Below are 21,105 nucleotides of genomic sequence, written 5' to 3' on the forward strand. Positions count from 1 at the left end.
CCGTGGGCCCTGTCACCTGTCACCGTGGGCCCTGACATCTGTCACTGTGGACCCTGTCATGTGTCACCGTGGGCCCTGACACCTGTCACCGTGGACCCTGTCACCTGTCACTGTGGGCCTTGACACCTGGCACCTTGGGCCCTGTCACCTGTCACCGTGGGCCCTGTCACCTGTCACCGTGGGCCCTGTCACCTGTCACTATAGGCTCTGACACCTGTCACTGTGGGCCCTGACACCTGTCACCATGGGCCCTGACATCTGTCACTGTGGACCCTGTCATGTGTCACCGTGGGCCCTGACACCTGTCACCGTGGACCCTGTCACCTGTCACTGTGGGCCTTGACACCTGGCACCATGGGCCCTGCCACCTGCCACCATGGGCCCTGTCACCTGTCACCGTGGGCCCTGTCACCTGTCACTATAGGCCCTGACACCTGTCACTGTGGGCCCTGACACCTGTCACCATGGGCCCTGACACCTGTCACTGTGGGCCCTGTCACCTGTCACTGTGGGCCCTGTCACTGTGGGTCCTGACACCTGTCACTGTGGGCCCTGACACCTGTCACCATGGGCCCTGTCACCTGTCACTGTGGGCCATGACACCTGTCACTGTGGGCCCTGTCACCTGTCACCGTGGGCCCTGTCACCTATCACCGTGGGCCCTGACGCCTCTCACCGTGGGCCCTGACACCTGTCACTGTGGGCCCTGACACCTGTCACAGTGGGCCCTGACACCTGTCACTGTGGGCTCTGTCACCTGTCACTGTGGGCTCTGTCACCTGTCACTGTGGGCCCTGACAGCTATCACCGTGGCCCCTGACACCTGTCATTTTAGGCCCTGACACCTGTCACCGTGGGCCCTGACACCTGTCACCATGGGCCCTGTCACCTGTCACTGTGGGCCCTGACACCTGTCACCATGGGCCCTGACACCTATCACTGTGGCCCTGACACCTATCACCGTGGGCCCTGACACCTGTCACCGTGGGCCCGGACACCTGTCATTTTGAGCCATGTCACTGTGGGCCCTGTCACTGTGGGCCCTGACACCTATCACCGTGGCCCCTGACACCTGTCATTTTGGGCCCTGACACCTGTCACCGTGGGCACTGACACCTGTCACCATGGGCCCTGACACCTATCACTGTGGCCCTGACACCTATTACCGTGGGCCCTGACACCTGTCACCGTGGGCCCGGACACCTGTCATTTTGAGCCCTGTCACTGTGGGCCCTGTCACTGTGGGCCCTGACACCTATCACCGTGGGCCCTGACACCTGTCACTGTGGGCCCTGACGCCTAACACCGTGGGACCTGTCACCTGTCACCGTGGGCCCTGACACCTGTCACCGTGGGCCCTGACACCTGTCACTGTGGGCCCTGACACCTGTCACCGTGGGCCCTGACACCCTTCACCGTGGGCCCTGACACCTGTCACTGTGGGCCCTGACACCTGCCACTATGGGCCCTGACACCTGTCACCGTGGGCCCTGACACCTGTCACTATGGGCCCTGTCACCTGTCACTGTGGGGCCTGACACCTGTCACCGTGGGCCCTGACACCTATCACCGTGGGCCCTGACACCTGTCACTATGGGCCCTGTCACCTGTCACTGTGGGCCCTGACACCTGTCACTGTGGGCCCTGACACCTGTCACCATGGGCCCTGTCACCTGTCACCGTGGGCCCTGACACCTGTCACTGTGGGCCCTGTCACCATTGGCCCTGTCACATGTCTCCATGGGCCCTGATACCTGTCACCATTGGCCCTGACACCTGCCACCAAGGGCCCTGACACCTATCACCATGGGCCCTGTCACCTGTCACCATTGGCCCTGTCACCTGTCACCGTGGGCCATGACACCTGTCACTGTGGGCCCTGACACCTGTCACCTTGGGCCCTGACACCTGTCACTGTGGGCCCTGTCACTGTGGGCCCTGACACCTGTCACCGTGGGCCCTGTCACATGTCACAGTGGGCCCTGTCACTGTGGGTCCTGACACCTGTCACTGTGGGCCCTGACACCTGTCACCGTGGGCCCTGTCACTGTGGGTCCTGACACCTGTCACTGTGGGCCCTGACACCTGTCACCATGGGCCCTGTCACCTGTCACCGTGGGCCCTGTCACCTATCACCGTGGGCCCTGTCACCTATCACCGTGGGCCCTGACACCTGTCACTGTGGGCCCTGTCACCTGTCACCGTGGGCCCTGACACCTGTCACTGTGGGCCCTGTCACCTGTCACCGTGGGCCCTGACACCTGTCACTGTGGGCCCTGACACCTGTCACCATGGGCCCTGTCACCTGTCACTGTGGGCCCTGTCACTGTGGGCCCTGACAGCTATCACCGTGGGCCCTGACACCTGTCACCGTGGGCCCTGACACCAGTCACTGTGGGCCCTGACACCTGTCACCGTGGGCCCTGACACCTGTCACTGTGGGCCCTGACACCTGTCACCATGGGCCCTGTCACTGTGGGGCCAGTCACCTGTCACCATAGGCCCTGACCCCTCTCACTGTGGGCCCTGTCACCTGTCACCGTGGGCCCTGACACCTGTCACTGTGGGCCCTGTCACCTGTCACCATAGGCCCTGACACCTGTCACTGTGGGCCCTGACACCTGTCACCATGGGCCCTGTCACCTGTCACTGTGGGCCCTGTCACTGTGGGCCCTGACAGCTATCACCGTGGGCCCTGACACCTGTCACCGTGGGCCCTGACACCAGTCACTGTGGGCCCTGACACCTGTCACCGTGGGCCCTGACACCTGTCACTGTGGGCCCTGACACCTGTCACCATGGGCCCTGTCACCTGTCACTGTGGGTCCTGTCACCTGTCACCATAGGCCCTGACACCTGTCACTGTGGGCCCTGACACCTGTCACCATGGGCCCTGTCACCTGTCACTGTGGGCCCTGTCACTGTGAGCCCTGACAGCTATCACCGTGGGCCCTGACACCTGTCACCGTGGGCCCTGACACCAGTCACTGTGGGCCCTGACACCTGTCACCGTGGGCCCTGACACCTGTCACTGTGGGCCTTGACACCTGTCACCATGGGCCCTGTCACCTGTCACTGTGGGCCATGTCACCTGTCAGCGTGGGCCATGTCACCTGTCACTGTGGGCCCTGACACCTGTCACTGTGGGTCCTGTCACCTGTCACCGTGGGCCATGTCACCTGTCACCGTGGGCCATGTCACCTGTCAGCGTGGGCCATGTCACCTGTCACTGTGGGCCCTGACACCTGTCACTGTGGGCCCTGACACCTGTCACCGTGGGACCTGACACCTGTCACTGTGGGCCCTGTCACTGTGGGCCCTGTCACTGTTGGCCCTGACACCTGTCACCGTGGGCCCTGTCACCTGTCACCGTGGGGCCTGACACCTGTCACTTTGGGCCCTGACACCTGTCACCGTGGGCCCTGACACCTATCGCCGTGGGCCCTGACACCTGTCACTGTGGGCCCTGACACCTGCCACCATGGGCCCTGTCACTGTGGGCCCTGACACCTGCCACCATGGGCCCTGACACCTGTCACTGTGGGCCCTGACACCTGTCACCGTGTGCCCTGACACCTGTCACTGTGGGCCCTGACACCTGTCACCGTGGGCCCTGACACCTGTCACTGTGGGCCCTGTCACCTGTCACCATGGGCCCTGACACCTGTCACCGTGGGCCCTGTCACCTGTCACTGTGGGCCCTGACACCTGTCACTGTGGGCCCTGACACCTGCCACCGTGGGCCCTGACACCTGTCACTGTGGGCCCTGACACCTGTCACCGTGGGCCCTGTCACCTGTCACCGTGGGCCCTGACACCTGTCACTGTGGGCCCTGACACCTGTCACTGTGGGCCCTGTCACCTGTCACCGTGGGCCCTGACACCTGTCACTGTGGGCCCTGACACCTGTCACTGTGGGCCCTGACACCTGTCACCGTGGGCCCTGTCACCTGTCACCGTGTGCCCTGTCACCTGTCACTGTGGGCCCTGACACCTGTCACCGTGGGCCCTGACACCTGTCACTGTGGGCCCTGACACCTGCCACCATGGGCCCTGATCCCTGTCACTGTGGGCCCTGACACCTGTCACTGTGGGCCCTGACACCTGCCACCATGGGCCCTGTCACCGTGGGCCCTGACACCTGTCACTGTGGGCCCTGTCACCTGTCACCGTGGTCCCTGACACCTGTCACCGTGGGCCCTGTCACCTGTCACTGTGGGCCCTGTCACCTGTCACCGTGGGCCCTGACACCTGTCACCGTGGGCCCTGTCACCTGTCACCGTGGGCCCTGTCACCTGTCACCGTGGGCCCTGACACCTGTCACCGTGGGCCCTGACACCTGCCACCATGGGCCCTGAAACCTGTCACTGTGGGCCTTGACACCTGTCACCGTGGGCCCTGTCACCTGTCACCGTGGGCCCTGACACCTGTCACCGTGGGCCCCGACACCTGTCACTGTGGGCCCTGACACCTGCCACCATGGGCCCTGACACCTGTCACTGTGGGCCCTGACACCTGTCACCATAGGCCCTGACACCTGTCACTGTGGGCCCTGACACCTGTCACCATGGGCCCTGTCACCTGTCACTGTGGGCCCTGTCACTGTGGGCCCTGACAGCTATCACCGTGGGCCCTGACACCTGTCACCGTGGGCCCTGACACCAGTCACTGTGGGCCCTGACACCTCTCACCGTGGGCCCTGACACCTGTCACTGTGGGCCCTGACACCTGTCACCATGGGCCCTGTCACCTGTCACTGTGTGTCCTGTCACCTGTCACCGTGGGCCATGTCACCTGTCACCGTGGGCCATGTCACCTGTCAGCGTGGGCCATGTCACCTGTCACTGTGGGCCCTGACACCTGTCACTGTGGGCCCTGACACCTGTCACCGTGGGCCCTGATACCTGTCACTGTGGGCCCTGTCACTGTGGGCCCTGTCACTGTTGGCCCTGACACCTGTCACCGTGGGCCCTGTCACCTGTCACTGTGGGCCCTGACACCTGTCACTGTGGGCCCTGTCACTGTGGGCCCTGACACCTCTCACCGTGGGCCCTGACACCTGTCACTGTGGGCCCTGACACCTGTCACCATGGGCCCTGTCACCTGTCACTGTGTTTCCTGTCACCTGTCACCGTGGGCCATGTCACCTGTCACCGTGGGCCATGTCACCTGTCAGCGTGGGCCATGTCACCTGTCACCGTGGGCCCTGACACCTGTCACTGTGGGCCCTGACACCTGTCACCGTGGGCCCTGACACCTTTCACTGTGGGCCCTGTCACTGTGGGCCCTGTCACTGTTGGCCCTGACACCTGTCACCATGGGCCCTGTCACCTGTCACCGTGGGCCCTGTCACCTGTCACTGTGGGCCCTGACACCTGTCACTGTGGGCCCTGTCACCTGTCACCGTGGGCCCTGACACCTGTCACTGTGGGCCCTGACACCTGTCACTGTGGGCCCTGACACCTGTCACCGTGGGCCCTGTCACCTTTCACCGTGTGCCCTGTCACCTGTCACTGTGGGCCCTGACACCTGTCACCGTGGGCCCTGACACCTGTCACTGTGGGCCCTGACACCTGCCACCATGGGCCCTGACCCCTGTCACTGTGGGCCCTGACACCTGTCACTGTGGGCCCTTGACACCTGCCACCATGGGCCCTGTCACTGTGGGCCCTGCCACCTGCCACCATGGGCCCTGTCACCGTGGGCCCTGACACCTGTCACTGTGGGCCCTGTCACCTGTCACCGTGGTCCCTGACACCTGTCACCGTGGGCCCTGTCACCTGTCACTGTGGGCCCTGTCACCTGTCACCGTGGGCCCTGACACCTGTCACCGTGGGCCATGTCACCTGTCACCGTGGGCCCTGACACCTGTCACTGTGGGCCCTGTCACCTGTCACTGTGGGCCCTGACACCTGTCACTGTGGGCCCTGACACCTGCCACCATGGGCCCTGACACCTGTCACTGTGGGCCCTGACACCTGTCACCGTGGGCCCTGTCACCTGTCACCGTGGGCCCTGACACCTGTCACCGTGGGCCCTGACACCTGTCACTGTGGGCCCTGACACCTGCCACCATGGGCCCTGACACCTGTCACTGTGGGCCCTGACACCTGTCACCATAGGCCCTGACACCTGTCACTGTGGGCCCTGACACCTGTCACCATGGGCCCTGTCACCTGTCACTGTGGGCCCTGTCACTGTGGGCCCTGACAGCTATCACCGTGGGCCCTGACACCTGTCACCGTGGGCCCTGACACCAGTCACTGTGGGCCCTGACACCTCTCACCGTGGGCCCTGACACCTGTCACTGTGGGCCCTGACACCTGTCACCATGGGCCCTGTCACCTGTCACTGTGGGTCCTGTCACCTGTCACCGTGGGCCATGTCACCTGTCAGCGTGGGCCATGACACCTGTCACTGTGGGCCCTGACACCTGTCACCGTGGGCCCTGACACCTGTCACTGTGGGCCCTGTCACTGTGGGCCCTGTCACTGTTGGCCCTGACACCTGTCACCGTGGGCCCTGTCACCTGTCACCGTGGGCCCTGACACCTGTCACTTTGGGCCCTGACACCTGTCACCGTGGGCCCTGACACCTATCGCCGTGGGCCCTGTCACCATGGGCCCTGTCACCTGTCACTGTGGGTCCTGTCACCTGTCACCGTGGGCCATGTCACCTGTCAGCGTGGGCCATGTCACCTGTCACTGTGGGCCCTGACACCTGTCACTGTGGGCCCTGACACCTGTCACCGTGGGCCCTGACACCTGTCACTGTGGGCCCTGTCACTGTGGGCCCTGTCACTGTTGGCCCTGACACCTGTCACCATGGGCCCTGTCACCTGTCACCATGGGCCCTGTCACCTGTCACTGTGGGCCCTGACACCTGTCACTGTGGGCCCTGTCACCTGTCACCGTGGGCCCTGACACCTGTCACTGTGGGCCCTGACACCTGTCACCGTGGGCCCTGTCACCTGTCACCGTGTGCCCTGTCACCTGTCACTGTGGGCCCTGACACCTGTCACCGTGGGCCCTGACACCTGTCACTGTGGGCCCTGCCACCTGCCACCATGGGCCCTGACCCCTGTCACTGTGGGCCCTGACACCTGTCACTGTGGGCCCTGACACCTGCCACCATGGGCCCTGTCACTGTGGGCCCTGACACCTGCCACCATGGGCCCTGTCACCGTGGTCCCTGACACCTGTCACCGTGGGCCCTGTCACCTGTCACTGTGGGCCCTGTCACCTGTCACCGTGGGCCCTGACACCTGTCACCGTGGGCCCTGTCACCTGTCACCGTGGGCCCTGTCACCTGTCACTGTGGGCCCTGACACCTGTCACTGTGGGCCCTGACACCTGCCACCATGGGCCCTAACACCTGTCACTGTGGGCCCTGACACCTGTCACCGTGGGCCCTGTCACCTGTCACCGTGGGCCCTGACACCTGTCACCGTGGGCCCTGACACCTGTCACTGTGGGCCCTGACACCTGCCACCATGGGCCCTGACACCTGTCACTATGGGCCCTGACACCTGTCACCATAGGCCCTGACACCTGTCACCGTGGGCCCTGACACCTGTCACCATGGGCCCTGTCACCTGTCACTGTGGGCCCTGTCACTGTGGGCCCTGACAGCTATCATCGTGGGCCCTGACACCTGTCACCGTGGGCCCTGACACCTGTCACTGTGGGCCCTGACACCTGTCACCGTGGGCCCTGTCACCTGTCACCGTGTGCCCTGTCACCTGTCACTGTGGGCCCTGACACCTGTCACCGTGGGCCCTGACACCTGTCACTGTGGGCCCTGACACCTGCCACCATGGGCCCTGACCCCTGTCACTGTGGGCCCTGACACCTGTCACTGTGGGCCCTGACACCTGCCACCATGGGCCCTGTCACTGTGGGCCCTGCCACCTGCCACCATGGGCCCTGTCACCGTGGGCCCTGACACCTGTCACTGTGGGCCCTGACACCTGTCACCGTGGGCCCTGACACCTGTCACTGTGGGCCCTGTCACTGTGGGCCCTGTCACTGTTGGCCCTGACACCTGTCACCATGGGCCCTGTCACCTGTCACCGTGGGCCCTGTCACCTGTCACTGTGGGCCCTGACACCTGTCACTGTGGGCCCTGTCACCTGTCACCGTGGGCCCTGACACCTGTCACTGTGGGCCCTGACACCTGTCACCGTGGGCCCTGTCACCTGTCACCGTGGGCCCTGTCACCTGTCACTGTGGGCCCTGACACCTGTCACTGTGGGCCCTGTCACCTGTCACCGTGGGCCCTGTCACCTGTCACCGTGGGCCCTGACACCTGTCACCGTGGGCCCTGTCACCTGTCACTGTGGGCCCTGACACCTGTCACTGTGGGCCCTGACACCTGCCACCATGGGCCCTGACACCTGTCACTGTGGGCCCTGACACCTGCCACCATGGGCCCTGCCACCTGTCACTGTGGGCCCTGACACCTGTCACCATAGGCCCTGACACCTGTCACTGTGGGCCCTGACACCTGTCACCATGGGCCCTGTCACCTGTCACTGTGGGCCCTGTCACTGTGGGCCCTGACAGCTATCACCGTGGGCCCTGACACCTGTCACCGTGGGCCCTGACACCAGTCACTGTGGGCCCTGACACCTGTCACCGTGGGCCCTGACACCTGTCACTGTGGGCCCTGACACCTGTCACCATGGGCCCTGTCACCTGTCACTGTGGGTCCTGTCACCTGTCACCGTGGGCCATGTCACCTGTCACCGTGGGCCATGTCACCTGTCATCGTGGGCCATGTCACCTGTCACTGTGGGCCCTGACACCTGTCACCGTGGGCCCTGACACCTGTCACTGTGGGCCCTGTCACTGTGGGCCCTGTCACTGTTGGCCCTGACACCTGTCACCGTGGGCCCTGTCACCTGTCACCGTGGGCACTGACACCTGTCACTTTGGGCCCTGACACCTGTCACCGTGGGCCCTGACACCTATCGCCGTGGGCCCTGTCACCATGGGCCCTGTCACCTGTCACTGTGGGTCCGGTCACCTGTCACCGTGGGCCATGTCACCTGTCACCGTGGGCCATGTCACCTGTCAGCGTGGGCCATGTCACCTGTCACTGTGGGCCCTGACACCTGTCACTGTGGGCCCTGACACCTGTCACCGTGGGCCCTGACACCTGTCACTGTGGGCCCTGTCACTGTGGGCCCTGTCACTGTTGGCCCTGACACCTGTCACCATGGGCCCTGTCACCTGTCACCGTGGGCCCTGTCACCTGTCACTGTGGGCCCTGACACCTGTCACTGTGGGCCCTGTCACCTGTCACCGTGGGCCCTGACACCTGTCACTGTGGGCCCTGACACCTGTCACTGTGGGCCCTGACACCTGTCACCGTGGGCCCTGTCACCTGTCACCGTGTGCCCTGTCACCTGTCACTGTGGGCCCTGACACCTGTCACCGTGGGCCCTGACACCTGTCACAGTGGGCCCTGACACCTGCCACCATGGGCCCTGACCCCTGTCACTGTGGGCCCTGACACCTGTCACTGTGGGCCCTGACACCTGCCACCATGGGCCCTGTCACTGTGGGCCCTGACACCTGCCACCATGGGCCCTGTCACCGTGGGCCCTGACATCTGTCACTGTGGGCCCTGTCACCTGTCACGGTGGTCCCTGACACCTGTCACTGTGGGCCCTGACACCTGTCACCGTGGGCCCTGTCACCTGTCACCGTGGGCCCTGTCACCTGTCACCGTGGGCCCTGTCACCTGTCACTGTGGGCCCTGACACCTGTCACTGTGGGCCCTGACACCTGTCACCGTGGGCCCTGACACCTGTCACCGTGGGCCCTGACACCTGTCACTGTGGGCCCTGACACCTGCCACCATGGGCCCTGACACCTGTCACTGTGGGCCCTGACACCTGTCACCATAGGCCCTGACACCTGTCACTGTGGGCCCTGACACCTGTCACCATGGGCCCTGTCACCTGTCACTGTGGGCCCTGTCACTGTGGGCCCTGACAGCTATCATCGTGGGCCCTGACACCTGTCACCGTGGGCCCTGACACCTGTCACTGTGGGCCCTGTCACTGTGGGCCCTGTCACTGTTGGCCCTGACACCTGTCACCGTGGGCCCTGTCACCTGTCACCGTGGGCCCTGACACCTGTCACTGTGGGCCCTGTCACTGTGGGCCCTGTCACTGTTGGCCCTGACACCTGTCACCGTGGGCCCTGTCACCTGTCACCGTGGGCCCTGACACCTGTCATTTTGGGCCCTGACACCTGTCACCGTGGGCCCTGACACCTATCGCCGTGGGCCCTGACACCTGTCACTGTGGGCCCTGCCACCTGCCACCATGGGCCCTGTCACTGTGGGCCCTGACACCTGCCACCATGGGCCCTGACACCTGTCACTGTGGGCCCTGACACCTGTCACCGTGGGCCCTGACACCTGTCACTGTGGGCCCTGACACCTGTCACCGTGGGCCCTGACACCTGTCACTGTGGGCCCTGACACCTGTCACTGTGGGCCCTGTCACCTGTCACCGTGGGCCCTGACACCTGTCACCGTGGGCCCTGTCACCTGTCACTGTGGGCCCTGACACCTGCCACCATGGGCCCTGACACCTGTCACTGTGGGCCCTGACACCTGTCACCGTGGGCCCTGTCACCTGTCACTGTGGGCCCTGACACCTGTCACCGTGTGCCCTGTCACCTGTCACCATGGGCCCTGTCACCTGTCACCATGGGCCCTGTCACCTGTCACTGTGGGCCCTGACACCTGTCACTGTGGGCCCTGACACCTGTCACCGTGGGCCCTGACACCTGTCACTGTGGGCCCTGACACCTGTCACTGTGGGCCCTGTCACCTGTCACCGTGTGCCCTGTCACCTGTCACTGTGGGCCCTGACACCTGTCACCGTGGGCCCTGTCACCTGTCACCGTGTGCCCTGTCACCTGTCACTGTGGGCCCTGACACCTGTCACTGTGGGCCCTGCCACCTGCCACCATGGGCCCTGACACCTATCACTGTGGGCCCTGACACCTGTCACCGTGGGCCCTGACACCTGTCACTGTGGGCCCTGACCCCTGTCACTGTGGGCCCTGACACCTGTCACTGTGGGCCCTGACACTGCCACCATGGGCCCTGTCACTGTGGGCCCTGACACCTGCCACCATGGGCCCTGTCACCGTGGGCCCTGACACCTGTCACTGTGAGCCCTGTCACCTGTCACCGTGGTCCCTGACACCTGTCACCGTGGGCCCTGTCACCTGTCACTGTGGGCCCTGTCACCTGTCACCGTGGGCCCTGACACCTGTCACTGTGGGCCCTGACACCTGTCACCGTGGGCCCTGTCACCTGTCACTGTGGGCCCTGTCACCTGTCACTGTGGGCCCTGACACCTGTCACTGTGGGCCCTGACACCTGCCACCATGGGCCCTGACACCTGTCACTGTGGGCCCTGACTCCTGTCACCGTGGGCCCTGACACCTGTCACTGTGGGCCCTGACCCCTGCCACTGTGGGCCCTGACACCTGTCACTGTGGGCCCTGACACCTGCCACCATGGGCTCTGTCACTGTGGGCCCTGACACCTGCCACCATGGGCCCTGTCACTGTGGGCCCTGACACCTGTCACTGTGGGCCCTGTCACCTGTCACTGTGGGCCCTGTCACCTGTCACCGTGGGCCCTGACACCTGTCACCGTGGGCCCTGTCACCTGTCACCGTGGGCCATGTCACCTGTCACCGTGGGCCATGTCACCTGTCAGCGTGGGCCATGTCACCTGTCACTGTGGGCCCTGACACCTGTCACTGTGGGCCCTGTCACTGTGGGCCCTGTCACTGTTGGCCCTGACACCTGTCACCGTGGGCCCTGTCACCTGTCACCGTGGGCCCTGACACCTGTCACTTTGGGCCCTGACACCTGTCACCGTGGGCCCTGACACCTATCGCCGTGGGCCCTGACACCTGTCACTGTGGGCCCTGACACCTGCCACCATGGGCCCTGTCACTGTGGGCCCTGACACCTGCCACCATGGGCCCTGACACCTGTCACTGTGGGCCCTGACACCTGTCACCGTGGGCCCTGACACCTGTCACTGTGGGCCCTGACACCTGTCACCGTGGGCCCTGACACCTGTCACTGTGGGCCCTGACACCTGTCACTGTGGGCCCTGTCACCTGTCACCGTGGGCCCTGACACCTGTCACCGTGGGCCCTGTCACCTGTCACTGTGGGCCCTGACACCTGTCTTGTGGGCCCTGACACCTGCCACCATGGGCCCTGACACCTGTCACTGTGGGCCCTGACACCTGTCACCGTGGGCCCTGTCACCTGTCACTGTGGGCCCTGACACCTGTCACCGTGGGCCCTGAAACCTGTCACCATGGGCCCTGTCACCTGTCGCCGTGGGCCCTGTCACCTGTCACTGTGGGCCCTGACACCTGTCACTGTGGGCCCTGACACCTGTCACCGTGGGCCCTGACACCTGTCACTGTGGGCCCTGACACCTGTCACCGTGGGCCCTGTCACCTGTCACCGTGTGCCCTGTCACCTGTCACTGTGGGCCCTGACACCTGTCACTGTGGGCCCTGCCACCTGCCACCATGGGCCCTGACACCTGTCACTGTGGGCCCTGACACCTGTCACCGTGGGCCCTGTCACCTGTCACCGTGGGCCATGTCACCTGTCACCGTGGGCCATGTCACCTGTCAGCGTGGGCCATGTCACCTGTCACTGTGGGCCCTGACACCTGTCACTGTGGGCCCTGTCACTGTGGGCCCTGTCACTGTTGGCCCTGACACCTGTCACCGTGGGCCCTGTCACCTGTCACCGTGGGCCCTGACACCTGTCACTTTGGGCCCTGACACCTGTCACCGTGGGCCCTGACACCTATCGCCGTGGGCCCTGACACCTGTCACTGTGGGCCCTGACACCTGCCACCATGGGCCCTGTCACTGTGGGCCCTGACACCTGCCACCATGGGCCCTGACACCTGTCACTGTGGGCCCTGACACCTGTCACCGTGGGCCCTGACACCTGTCACCGTGGGCCCTGACACCTGTCACCGTGGGCCCTGTCACCTGTCACCGTGGGCCCTGTCACCTGTCACTGTGGGCCCTGACACCTGTCACTGTGGGCCCTGTCACCTGTCACCGTGGGCCCTGTCACCTGTCACTGTGGGCCCTGACACCTGTCACTGTGGGCCCTGACACCTGCCACCATGGGCCCTGACACCTGTCACTGTGGGCCCTGACACCTGTCACCGTGGGCCCTGTCACCTGTCACTGTGGGCCCTGACACCTGTCACCGTGGGCCCTGAAACCTGTCACCATGGGCCCTGTCACCTGTCACCGTGGGCCCTGTCACCTGTCACTGTGGGCCCTGACACCTGTCACTGTGGGCCCTGACACCTGTCACCGTGGGCCCTGACACCTGTCACTGTGGGCCCTGACACCTGTCACCGTGGGCCCTGTCACCTGTCACCGTGTGCCCTGTCACCTGTCACTGTGGGCCCTGACACCTGTCACTGTGGGCCCTGACACCTGCCACCATGGGCCCTGACACCTGTCACCGTGGGCCCTGTCACCTGTCACTGTGGGCCCTGACACCTGTCACTGTGGGCCCTGTCACCTGTCACCGTGGGCCCTGTCACCTGTCACCATGGGCCATGACACCTGTCACTGTGGGCCCTGACACCTGTCACCGTGGGCCCTGACACCTGTCACCGTGGGCCCTGACCCCTGCCACCATGGGCCCTGACACCTGTCACCGTGGGCCCTGTCACCTGTCACTGTGGGCCCTGACCCCTGTCACTGTGGGCCCTGACACCTGTCACCGTGGGCCCTGACACCTGTCACTGTGGGCCCTGACACCTGCCACCATGGGCCCTGACACCTGTCACCGTGGGCCCTGTCGCCTGTAACTGTGGGCCCTGACCCCTGTCACTGTGGGCCCTGACACCTGTCACTGTGGGCCCTGACACCTGTCACCGTGGGCCCTGACACCTGTCACCGTGGGCCCTGAAACCTGTCACCATGGGCCCTGTCACCTGTCACCGTGGGCCCTGTCACCTGTCACTGTGGGCCCTGACACCTGTCACTGTGGGCCCTGACACCTGTCACCGTGGGCCCTGACACCTGTCACTGTGGGCCCTGACACCTGTCACCGTGGGCCCTGTCACCTGTCACCGTGTGCCCTGTCACCTGTCACTGTGGGCCCTGACACCTGTCACCGTGGGCCCTGACACCTGTCACTGTGGGCCCTGACACCTGTCACTGTGGGCCCTGACACCTGTCACCGTGGGCCATGTCACCTGTCACCGTGGGCCATGTCACCTGTCAGCGTGGGCCATGTCACCTGTCACTGTGGGCCCTGACACCTGTCACTGTGGGCCCTGTCACTGTGGGCCCTGTCACTGTTGGCCCTGACACCTGTCACCGTGGGCCCTGACACCTATCACTGTGGGCCCTGACACCTGTCACCGTGGGCCCTGACACCTGTCACTGTGGGCCCTGACCCCTGTCACTGTGGGCCCTGACACCTGTCACTGTGGGCCCTGACACTGCCACCATGGGCCCTGTCACTGTGGGCCCTGACACCTGCCACCATGGGCCCTGTCACCGTGGGCCCTGACACCTGTCACTGTGAGCCCTGTCACCTGTCACCGTGGTCCCTGACACCTGTCACCGTGGGCCCTGTCACCTGTCACTGTGGGCCCTGTCACCTGTCACCGTGGGCCCTGACACCTGTCACTGTGGGCCCTGACACCTGTCACCGTGGGCCCTGTCACCTGTCACTGTGGGCCCTGTCACCTGTCACTGTGGGCCCTGACACCTGTCACTGTGGGCCCTGACACCTGCCACCATGGGCCCTGACACCTGTCACTGTGGGCCCTGACTCCTGTCACCGTGGGCCCTGACACCTGTCACTGTGGGCCCTGACCCCTGCCACTGTGGGCCCTGACACCTGTCACTGTGGGCCCTGACACCTGCCACCATGGGCTCTGTCACTGTGGGCCCTGACACCTGCCACCATGGGCCCTGTCACTGTGGGCCCTGACACCTGTCACTGTGGGCCCTGTCACCTGTCACTGTGGGCCCTGTCACCTGTCACCGTGGGCCCTGACACCTGTCACCGTGGGCCCTGTCACCTGTCACCGTGGGCCATGTCACCTGTCACCGTGGGCCATGTCACCTGTCAGCGTGGGCCATGTCACCTGTCACTGTGGGCCCTGACACCTGTCACTGTGGGCCCTGTCACTGTGGGCCCTGTCACTGTTGGCCCTGACACCTGTCACCGTGGGCCCTGTCACCTGTCACCGTGGGCCCTGACACCTGTCACTTTGGGCCCTGACACCTGTCACCGTGGGCCCTGACACCTATCGCCGTGGGCCCTGACACCTGTCACTGTGGGCCCTGACACCTGCCACCATGGGCCCTGTCACTGTGGGCCCTGACACCTGCCACCATGGGCCCTGACACCTGTCACTGTGGGCCCTGACACCTGTCACCGTGGGCCCTGACACCTGTCACTGTGGGCCCTGACACCTGTCACCGTGGGCCCTGACACCTGTCACTGTGGGCCCTGACACCTGTCACTGTGGGCCCTGTCACCTGTCACCGTGGGCCCTGACACCTGTCACCGTGGGCCCTGTCACCTGTCACTGTGGGCCCTGACACCTGTCTTGTGGGCCCTGACACCTGCCACCATGGGCCCTGACACCTGTCACTGTGGGCCCTGACACCTGTCACCGTGGGCCCTGTCACCTGTCACTGTGGGCCCTGACACCTGTCACCGTGGGCCCTGAAACCTGTCACCATGGGCCCTGTCACCTGTCGCCGTGGGCCCTGTCACCTGTCACTGTGGGCCCTGACACCTGTCACTGTGGGCCCTGACACCTGTCACCGTGGGCCCTGACACCTGTCACTGTGGGCCCTGACACCTGTCACCGTGGGCCCTGTCACCTGTCACCGTGTGCCCTGTCACCTGTCACTGTGGGCCCTGACACCTGTCACTGTGGGCCCTGCCACCTGCCACCATGGGCCCTGACACCTGTCACTGTGGGCCCTGACACCTGTCACCGTGGGCCCTGTCACCTGTCACCGTGGGCCATGTCACCTGTCACCGTGGGCCATGTCACCTGTCAGCGTGGGCCATGTCACCTGTCACTGTGGGCCCTGACACCTGTCACTGTGGGCCCTGTCACTGTGGGCCCTGTCACTGTTGGCCCTGACACCTGTCACCGTGGGCCCTGTCACCTGTCACCGTGGGCCCTGACACCTGTCACTTTGGGCCCTGACACCTGTCACCGTGGGCCCTGACACCTATCGCCGTGGGCCCTGACACCTGTCACTGTGGGCCCTGACACCTGCCACCATGGGCCCTGTCACTGTGGGCCCTGACACCTGCCACCATGGGCCCTGACACCTGTCACTGTGGGCCCTGACACCTGTCACCGTGGGCCCTGACACCTGTCACCGTGGGCCCTGACACCTGTCACCGTGGGCCCTGTCACCTGTCACCGTGGGCCCTGTCACCTGTCACTGTGGGCCCTGACACCTGTCACTGTGGGCCCTGTCACCTGTCACCGTGGGCCCTGTCACCTGTCACTGTGGGCCCTGACACCTGTCACTGTGGGCCCTGACACCTGCCACCATGGGCCCTGACACCTGTCACTGTGGGCCCTGACACCTGTCACCGTGGGCCCTGTCACCTGTCACTGTGGGCCCTGACACCTGTCACCGTGGGCCCTGAAACCTGTCACCATGGGCCCTGTCACCTGTCACCGTGGGCCCTGTCACCTGTCACTGTGGGCCCTGACACCTGTCACTGTGGGCCCTGACACCTGTCACCGTGGGCCCTGACACCTGTCACTGTGGGCCCTGACACCTGTCACCGTGGGCCCTGTCACCTGTCACCGTGTGCCCTGTCACCTGTCACTGTGGGCCCTGACACCTGTCACTGTGGGCCCTGACACCTGCCACCATGGGCCCTGACACCTGTCACCGTGGGCCCTGTCACCTGTCACTGTGGGCCCTGACACCTGTCACTGTGGGCCCTGTCACCTGTCACCGTGGGCCCTGTCACCTGTCACCATGGGCCATGACACCTGTCACTGTGGGCCCTGACACCTGTCACCGTGGGCCCTGACACCTGTCACCGTGGGCCCTGACCCCTGCCACCATGGGCCCTGACACCTGTCACCGTGGGCCCTGTCACCTGTCACTGTGGGCCCTGACCCCTGTCACTGTGGGCCCTGACACCTGTCACCGTGGGCCCTGACACCTGTCACTGTGGGCCCTGACACCTGCCACCATGGGCCCTGACACCTGTCACCGTGGGCCCTGTCGCCTGTAACTGTGGGCCCTGACCCCTGTCACTGTGGGCCCTGACACCTGTCACTGTGGGCCCTGACACCTGTCACCGTGGGCCCTGACACCTGTCACCGTGGGCCCTGAAACCTGTCACCATGGGCCCTGTCACCTGTCACCGTGGGCCCTGTCACCTGTCACTGTGGGCCCTGACACCTGTCACTGTGGGCCCTGACACCTGTCACCGTGGGCCCTGACACCTGTCACTGTGGGCCCTGACACCTGTCACCGTGGGCCCTGTCACCTGTCACCGTGTGCCCTGTCACCTGTCACTGTGGGCCCTGACACCTGTCACCGTGGGCCCTGACACCTGTCACTGTGGGCCCTGACACCTGTCACTGTGGGCCCTGACACCTGTCACCGTGGGCCATGTCACCTGTCACCGTGGGCCATGTCACCTGTCAGCGTGGGCCATGTCACCTGTCACTGTGGGCCCTGACACCTGTCACTGTGGGCCCTGTCACTGTGGGCCCTGTCACTGTTGGCCCTGACACCTGTCACCGTGGGCCCTGTCACCTGTCACCGTGGGCCCTGACACCTGTCACTTTGGGCCCTGACACCTGTCACCGTGGGCCCTGACACCTATCGCCGTGGGCCCTGACACCTGTCACTGTGGGCCCTGACACCTGCCACCATGGGCCCTGTCACTGTGGGCCCTGACACCTGCCACCATGGGCCCTGACACCTGTCACTGTGGGCCCTGACACCTGTCACCGTGGGCCCTGACACCTGTCACTGTGGGCCCTGACACCTGTCACTGTGGGCCCTGTCACCTGTCACCGTGGGCCCTGACACCTGTCACCATGGGCCCTGTCACCTGTCACTGTGGGCCCTGACACCTGTCACTGTGGGCCCTGACACCTGCCACCATGGGCCCTGACACCTGTCACTGTGGGCCCTGACACCTGTCACCGTGGGCCCTGTCACCTGTCACTGTGGGCCCTGACACCTGTCACCGTGGGCCCTGAAACCTGTCACCATGGGCCCTGTCACCTGTCACCGTGGGCCCTGTCACCTGTCACTGTGGGCCCTGACACCTGTCACTGTGGGCCCTGACACCTGTCACCGTGGGCCCTGACACCTGTCACTGTGGGCCCTGACACCTGTCACCGTGGGCCCTGACACCTGTCACCGTGGGCCCTGACACCTGCCACCGTGGGCCCTGACACCTGTCACTGTGGGCCCTGTCACCTGTCACTGTGGGCCCTGACCCCTGTCACTGTGGGCCCTGACACCTGTCACCGTGGGCCCTGCCACCTGTCACTGTGGGCCCTGACACCTGCCACCATGGGCCCTGACACCTGTCACTGTGGGCCCTGACACCTGTCACTGTGGGCCCTGACACCTGCCACCATGGGCCCTGTCACTGTGGGCCCTGTCACCGTGGGCCCTGACACCTGTCACCGTGGGCCCTGACCCCTGTCACCGTGGGCCCTGCCACCTGCCACCATGGGCCCTGACCCCTGTCACTGTGGGCCCTGACACCTGTCACTGTGGGCCCTGACACCTGTCACTGTGGGCCCTGACACCTGCCACCATGGGCCCTGACACCTGTCACCGTGGGCCCTGTCACCTGTAACTGTGGGCCCTGACCCCTGTCACTGTGGGCCCTGACACCTGTCACTGTGGGCCCTGTCACCTGTCACTGTGGGCCCTGACACCTGCCACCATGGGCCCTGACACCTGTCACCGTGGGCCCTGTCACCTGTAACTGTGGGCCCTGACCCCTGTCACTGTGGGCCCTGACACCTGTCACTGTGGGCCCTGACACCTGTCACTGTGGGCCCTGCCACCTGCCACCATGGGCCCTGTCACTGTGGGTCCTGTCACCGTGGGCCCTGCCACCTGTCACTGTGGGCCCTGACACCTGCCACCATGGGCCCTGACACCTGTCACTGTGGGCCCTGACACCTGTCACTGTGGGCCCTGACACCTGCCACTATGGGCCCTGTCACTGTGGGCCCTGTCACCGTGGGCCCTGACACCTGTCACCGTGGGCCCTGACCCCTGTCACCGTGGGCCCTGTCACCTGTCACTGTGGGTCCTGTCACCGTGGGCCCTGCCACCTGTCACTGTGGGCCCTGACACCTGCCACCATGGGCCCTGACACCTGTCACTGTGGGCCCTGACACCTGTCACTGTGGGCCCTGACACCTGCCACTATGGGCCCTGTCACTGTGGGCCCTGTCACCGTGGGCCCTGACACCTGTCACCGTGGGCCCTGACCCCTGTCACCGTGGGCCCTGCCACCTGCCACCATGGGCCCTGACCCCTGTCACTGTGGGCCCTGACCCCTGTCACTGTGGGCCCTGACACCTGTCACTGTGGGCCCTGACACCTGCCACCATGGGCCCTGACACCTGTCACTGTGGGCCCTGACACCTGTCACTGTGGGCCCTGACCCCTGTCACTGTGGGCCCTGACACCTGTCACTGTGGGCCCTGACACCTGTCACTGTGGGCCCTGACACCTGCCACCATGGGCCCTGACACCTGTCACCGTGGGCCCTGTCACCTGTAACTGTGGGCCCTGACCCCTGTCACTGTGGGCCCTGACACCTGTCACTGTGGGCCCTGACACCTGCCACCATGGGCCCTGTCACTGTGGGTCCTGTCACCGTGGGCCCTGACACCTGTCACTGTGGGCCCTGACACCTGCCACCATGGGCCCTGACACCTGTCACTGTGGGCCCTGACACCTGTCACTGTGGGCCCTGACACCTGCCACCATGGGCCCTGTCACTGTGGGCCCTGTCACCGTGGGCCCTGACACCTGTCACCGTGGGCCCTGACCCCTGTCACCGTGGGCCCTGACACCTGCCACCATGGGCCCTGACCCCTGTCACTGTGGGCCCTGACACCTGTCACTGTGGGCCCTGACACCTGTCACCGTGGGCCCTGGCACCTGCCACCGTGGGCCCTGACACCTGTCACCGTGGGCCCTGTCACCTGTAACTGTGGGCCCTGACCCCTGTCACTGTGGGCCCTGACACCTGTCACTGTGGGCCCTGACACCTGTCACCGTGGGCCCTGACACCTGTCACTGTGGGCCCTGACACCTGCCACCATGGGCCCTGTCACCGTGGGCCCTGACACCTGTCACCGTGGGCCTTGACACCTGTCACTGTGGGCCCTGTCACTGTGGGCCCTGTCACCGTGGGCCCTGACACCTGTCACCGTGGGCCCTGACACCTGTCACTGTGGGCCCTGTCACTGTGGGCCCTGTCACCGTGGGCCCTGACACCTGTCACCGTGGGCCCTGTCACCTGTAACTGTGGGCCCTGACACCTGTCATTGTGGGCCCTGACACCTGTCACCGTGGGCCTTGTCACCTGTCACCGTGGGCCCTGACACCTGTCACCGTGGGCCCTGACACCTGTCACTGTGGGCCCTGTCACTGTGGGCCCTGTCACCGTGGGCCCTGACACCTGTCACCGTGGGCCCTGACACCTGTTTCACTGGGTCCAGCTGTGCATCTCCTTTGAGCTTTCACTGATGTGTAAAAGATTCAGTCTGGAATGTATTTGTGCATCTTAATTGGAGACCTCAAAGACTCTGTAATATTCTGTTAGTGAAGCTACAATGGTGGATGTTGAATTGAAAGACCTGCCCCGATATCTTCTCTTCTGTTTCAGATGAGGTGCGAGTACTTGTCGTTGGAAGTTATGGAGAGATGGATCATCAGTATGTATTACCTGGCAGCTCTGACCATTCACAGCACTATGGCCCCATGCTCACTCATACAGTCACA

General features: G+C 64.9%; 1 protein-coding gene across 1 annotated transcript in view; it reads left to right on the forward strand.

Moving 5' to 3' along the window:
* The window catches only part of LOC132805843 (nck-associated protein 1-like), a 165,090-nt gene that overhangs the window by 37,642 nt on the left and 106,343 nt on the right, over positions 1-21,105 (forward strand). Inside the window, exon 8 of the mRNA XM_060821150.1 lies at positions 20,990-21,038. Within this exon, the coding sequence (XP_060677133.1) occupies positions 20,990-21,038 (49 nt within the window). The remainder of the gene's footprint in view (positions 1-20,989; positions 21,039-21,105) is intronic.

The sequence above is a fragment of the Hemiscyllium ocellatum genome, chromosome X (assembly GCF_020745735.1).
Source record: "Hemiscyllium ocellatum isolate sHemOce1 chromosome X, sHemOce1.pat.X.cur, whole genome shotgun sequence".
In the NCBI taxonomy this organism is placed as follows: domain Eukaryota; kingdom Metazoa; phylum Chordata; class Chondrichthyes; order Orectolobiformes; family Hemiscylliidae; genus Hemiscyllium; species Hemiscyllium ocellatum.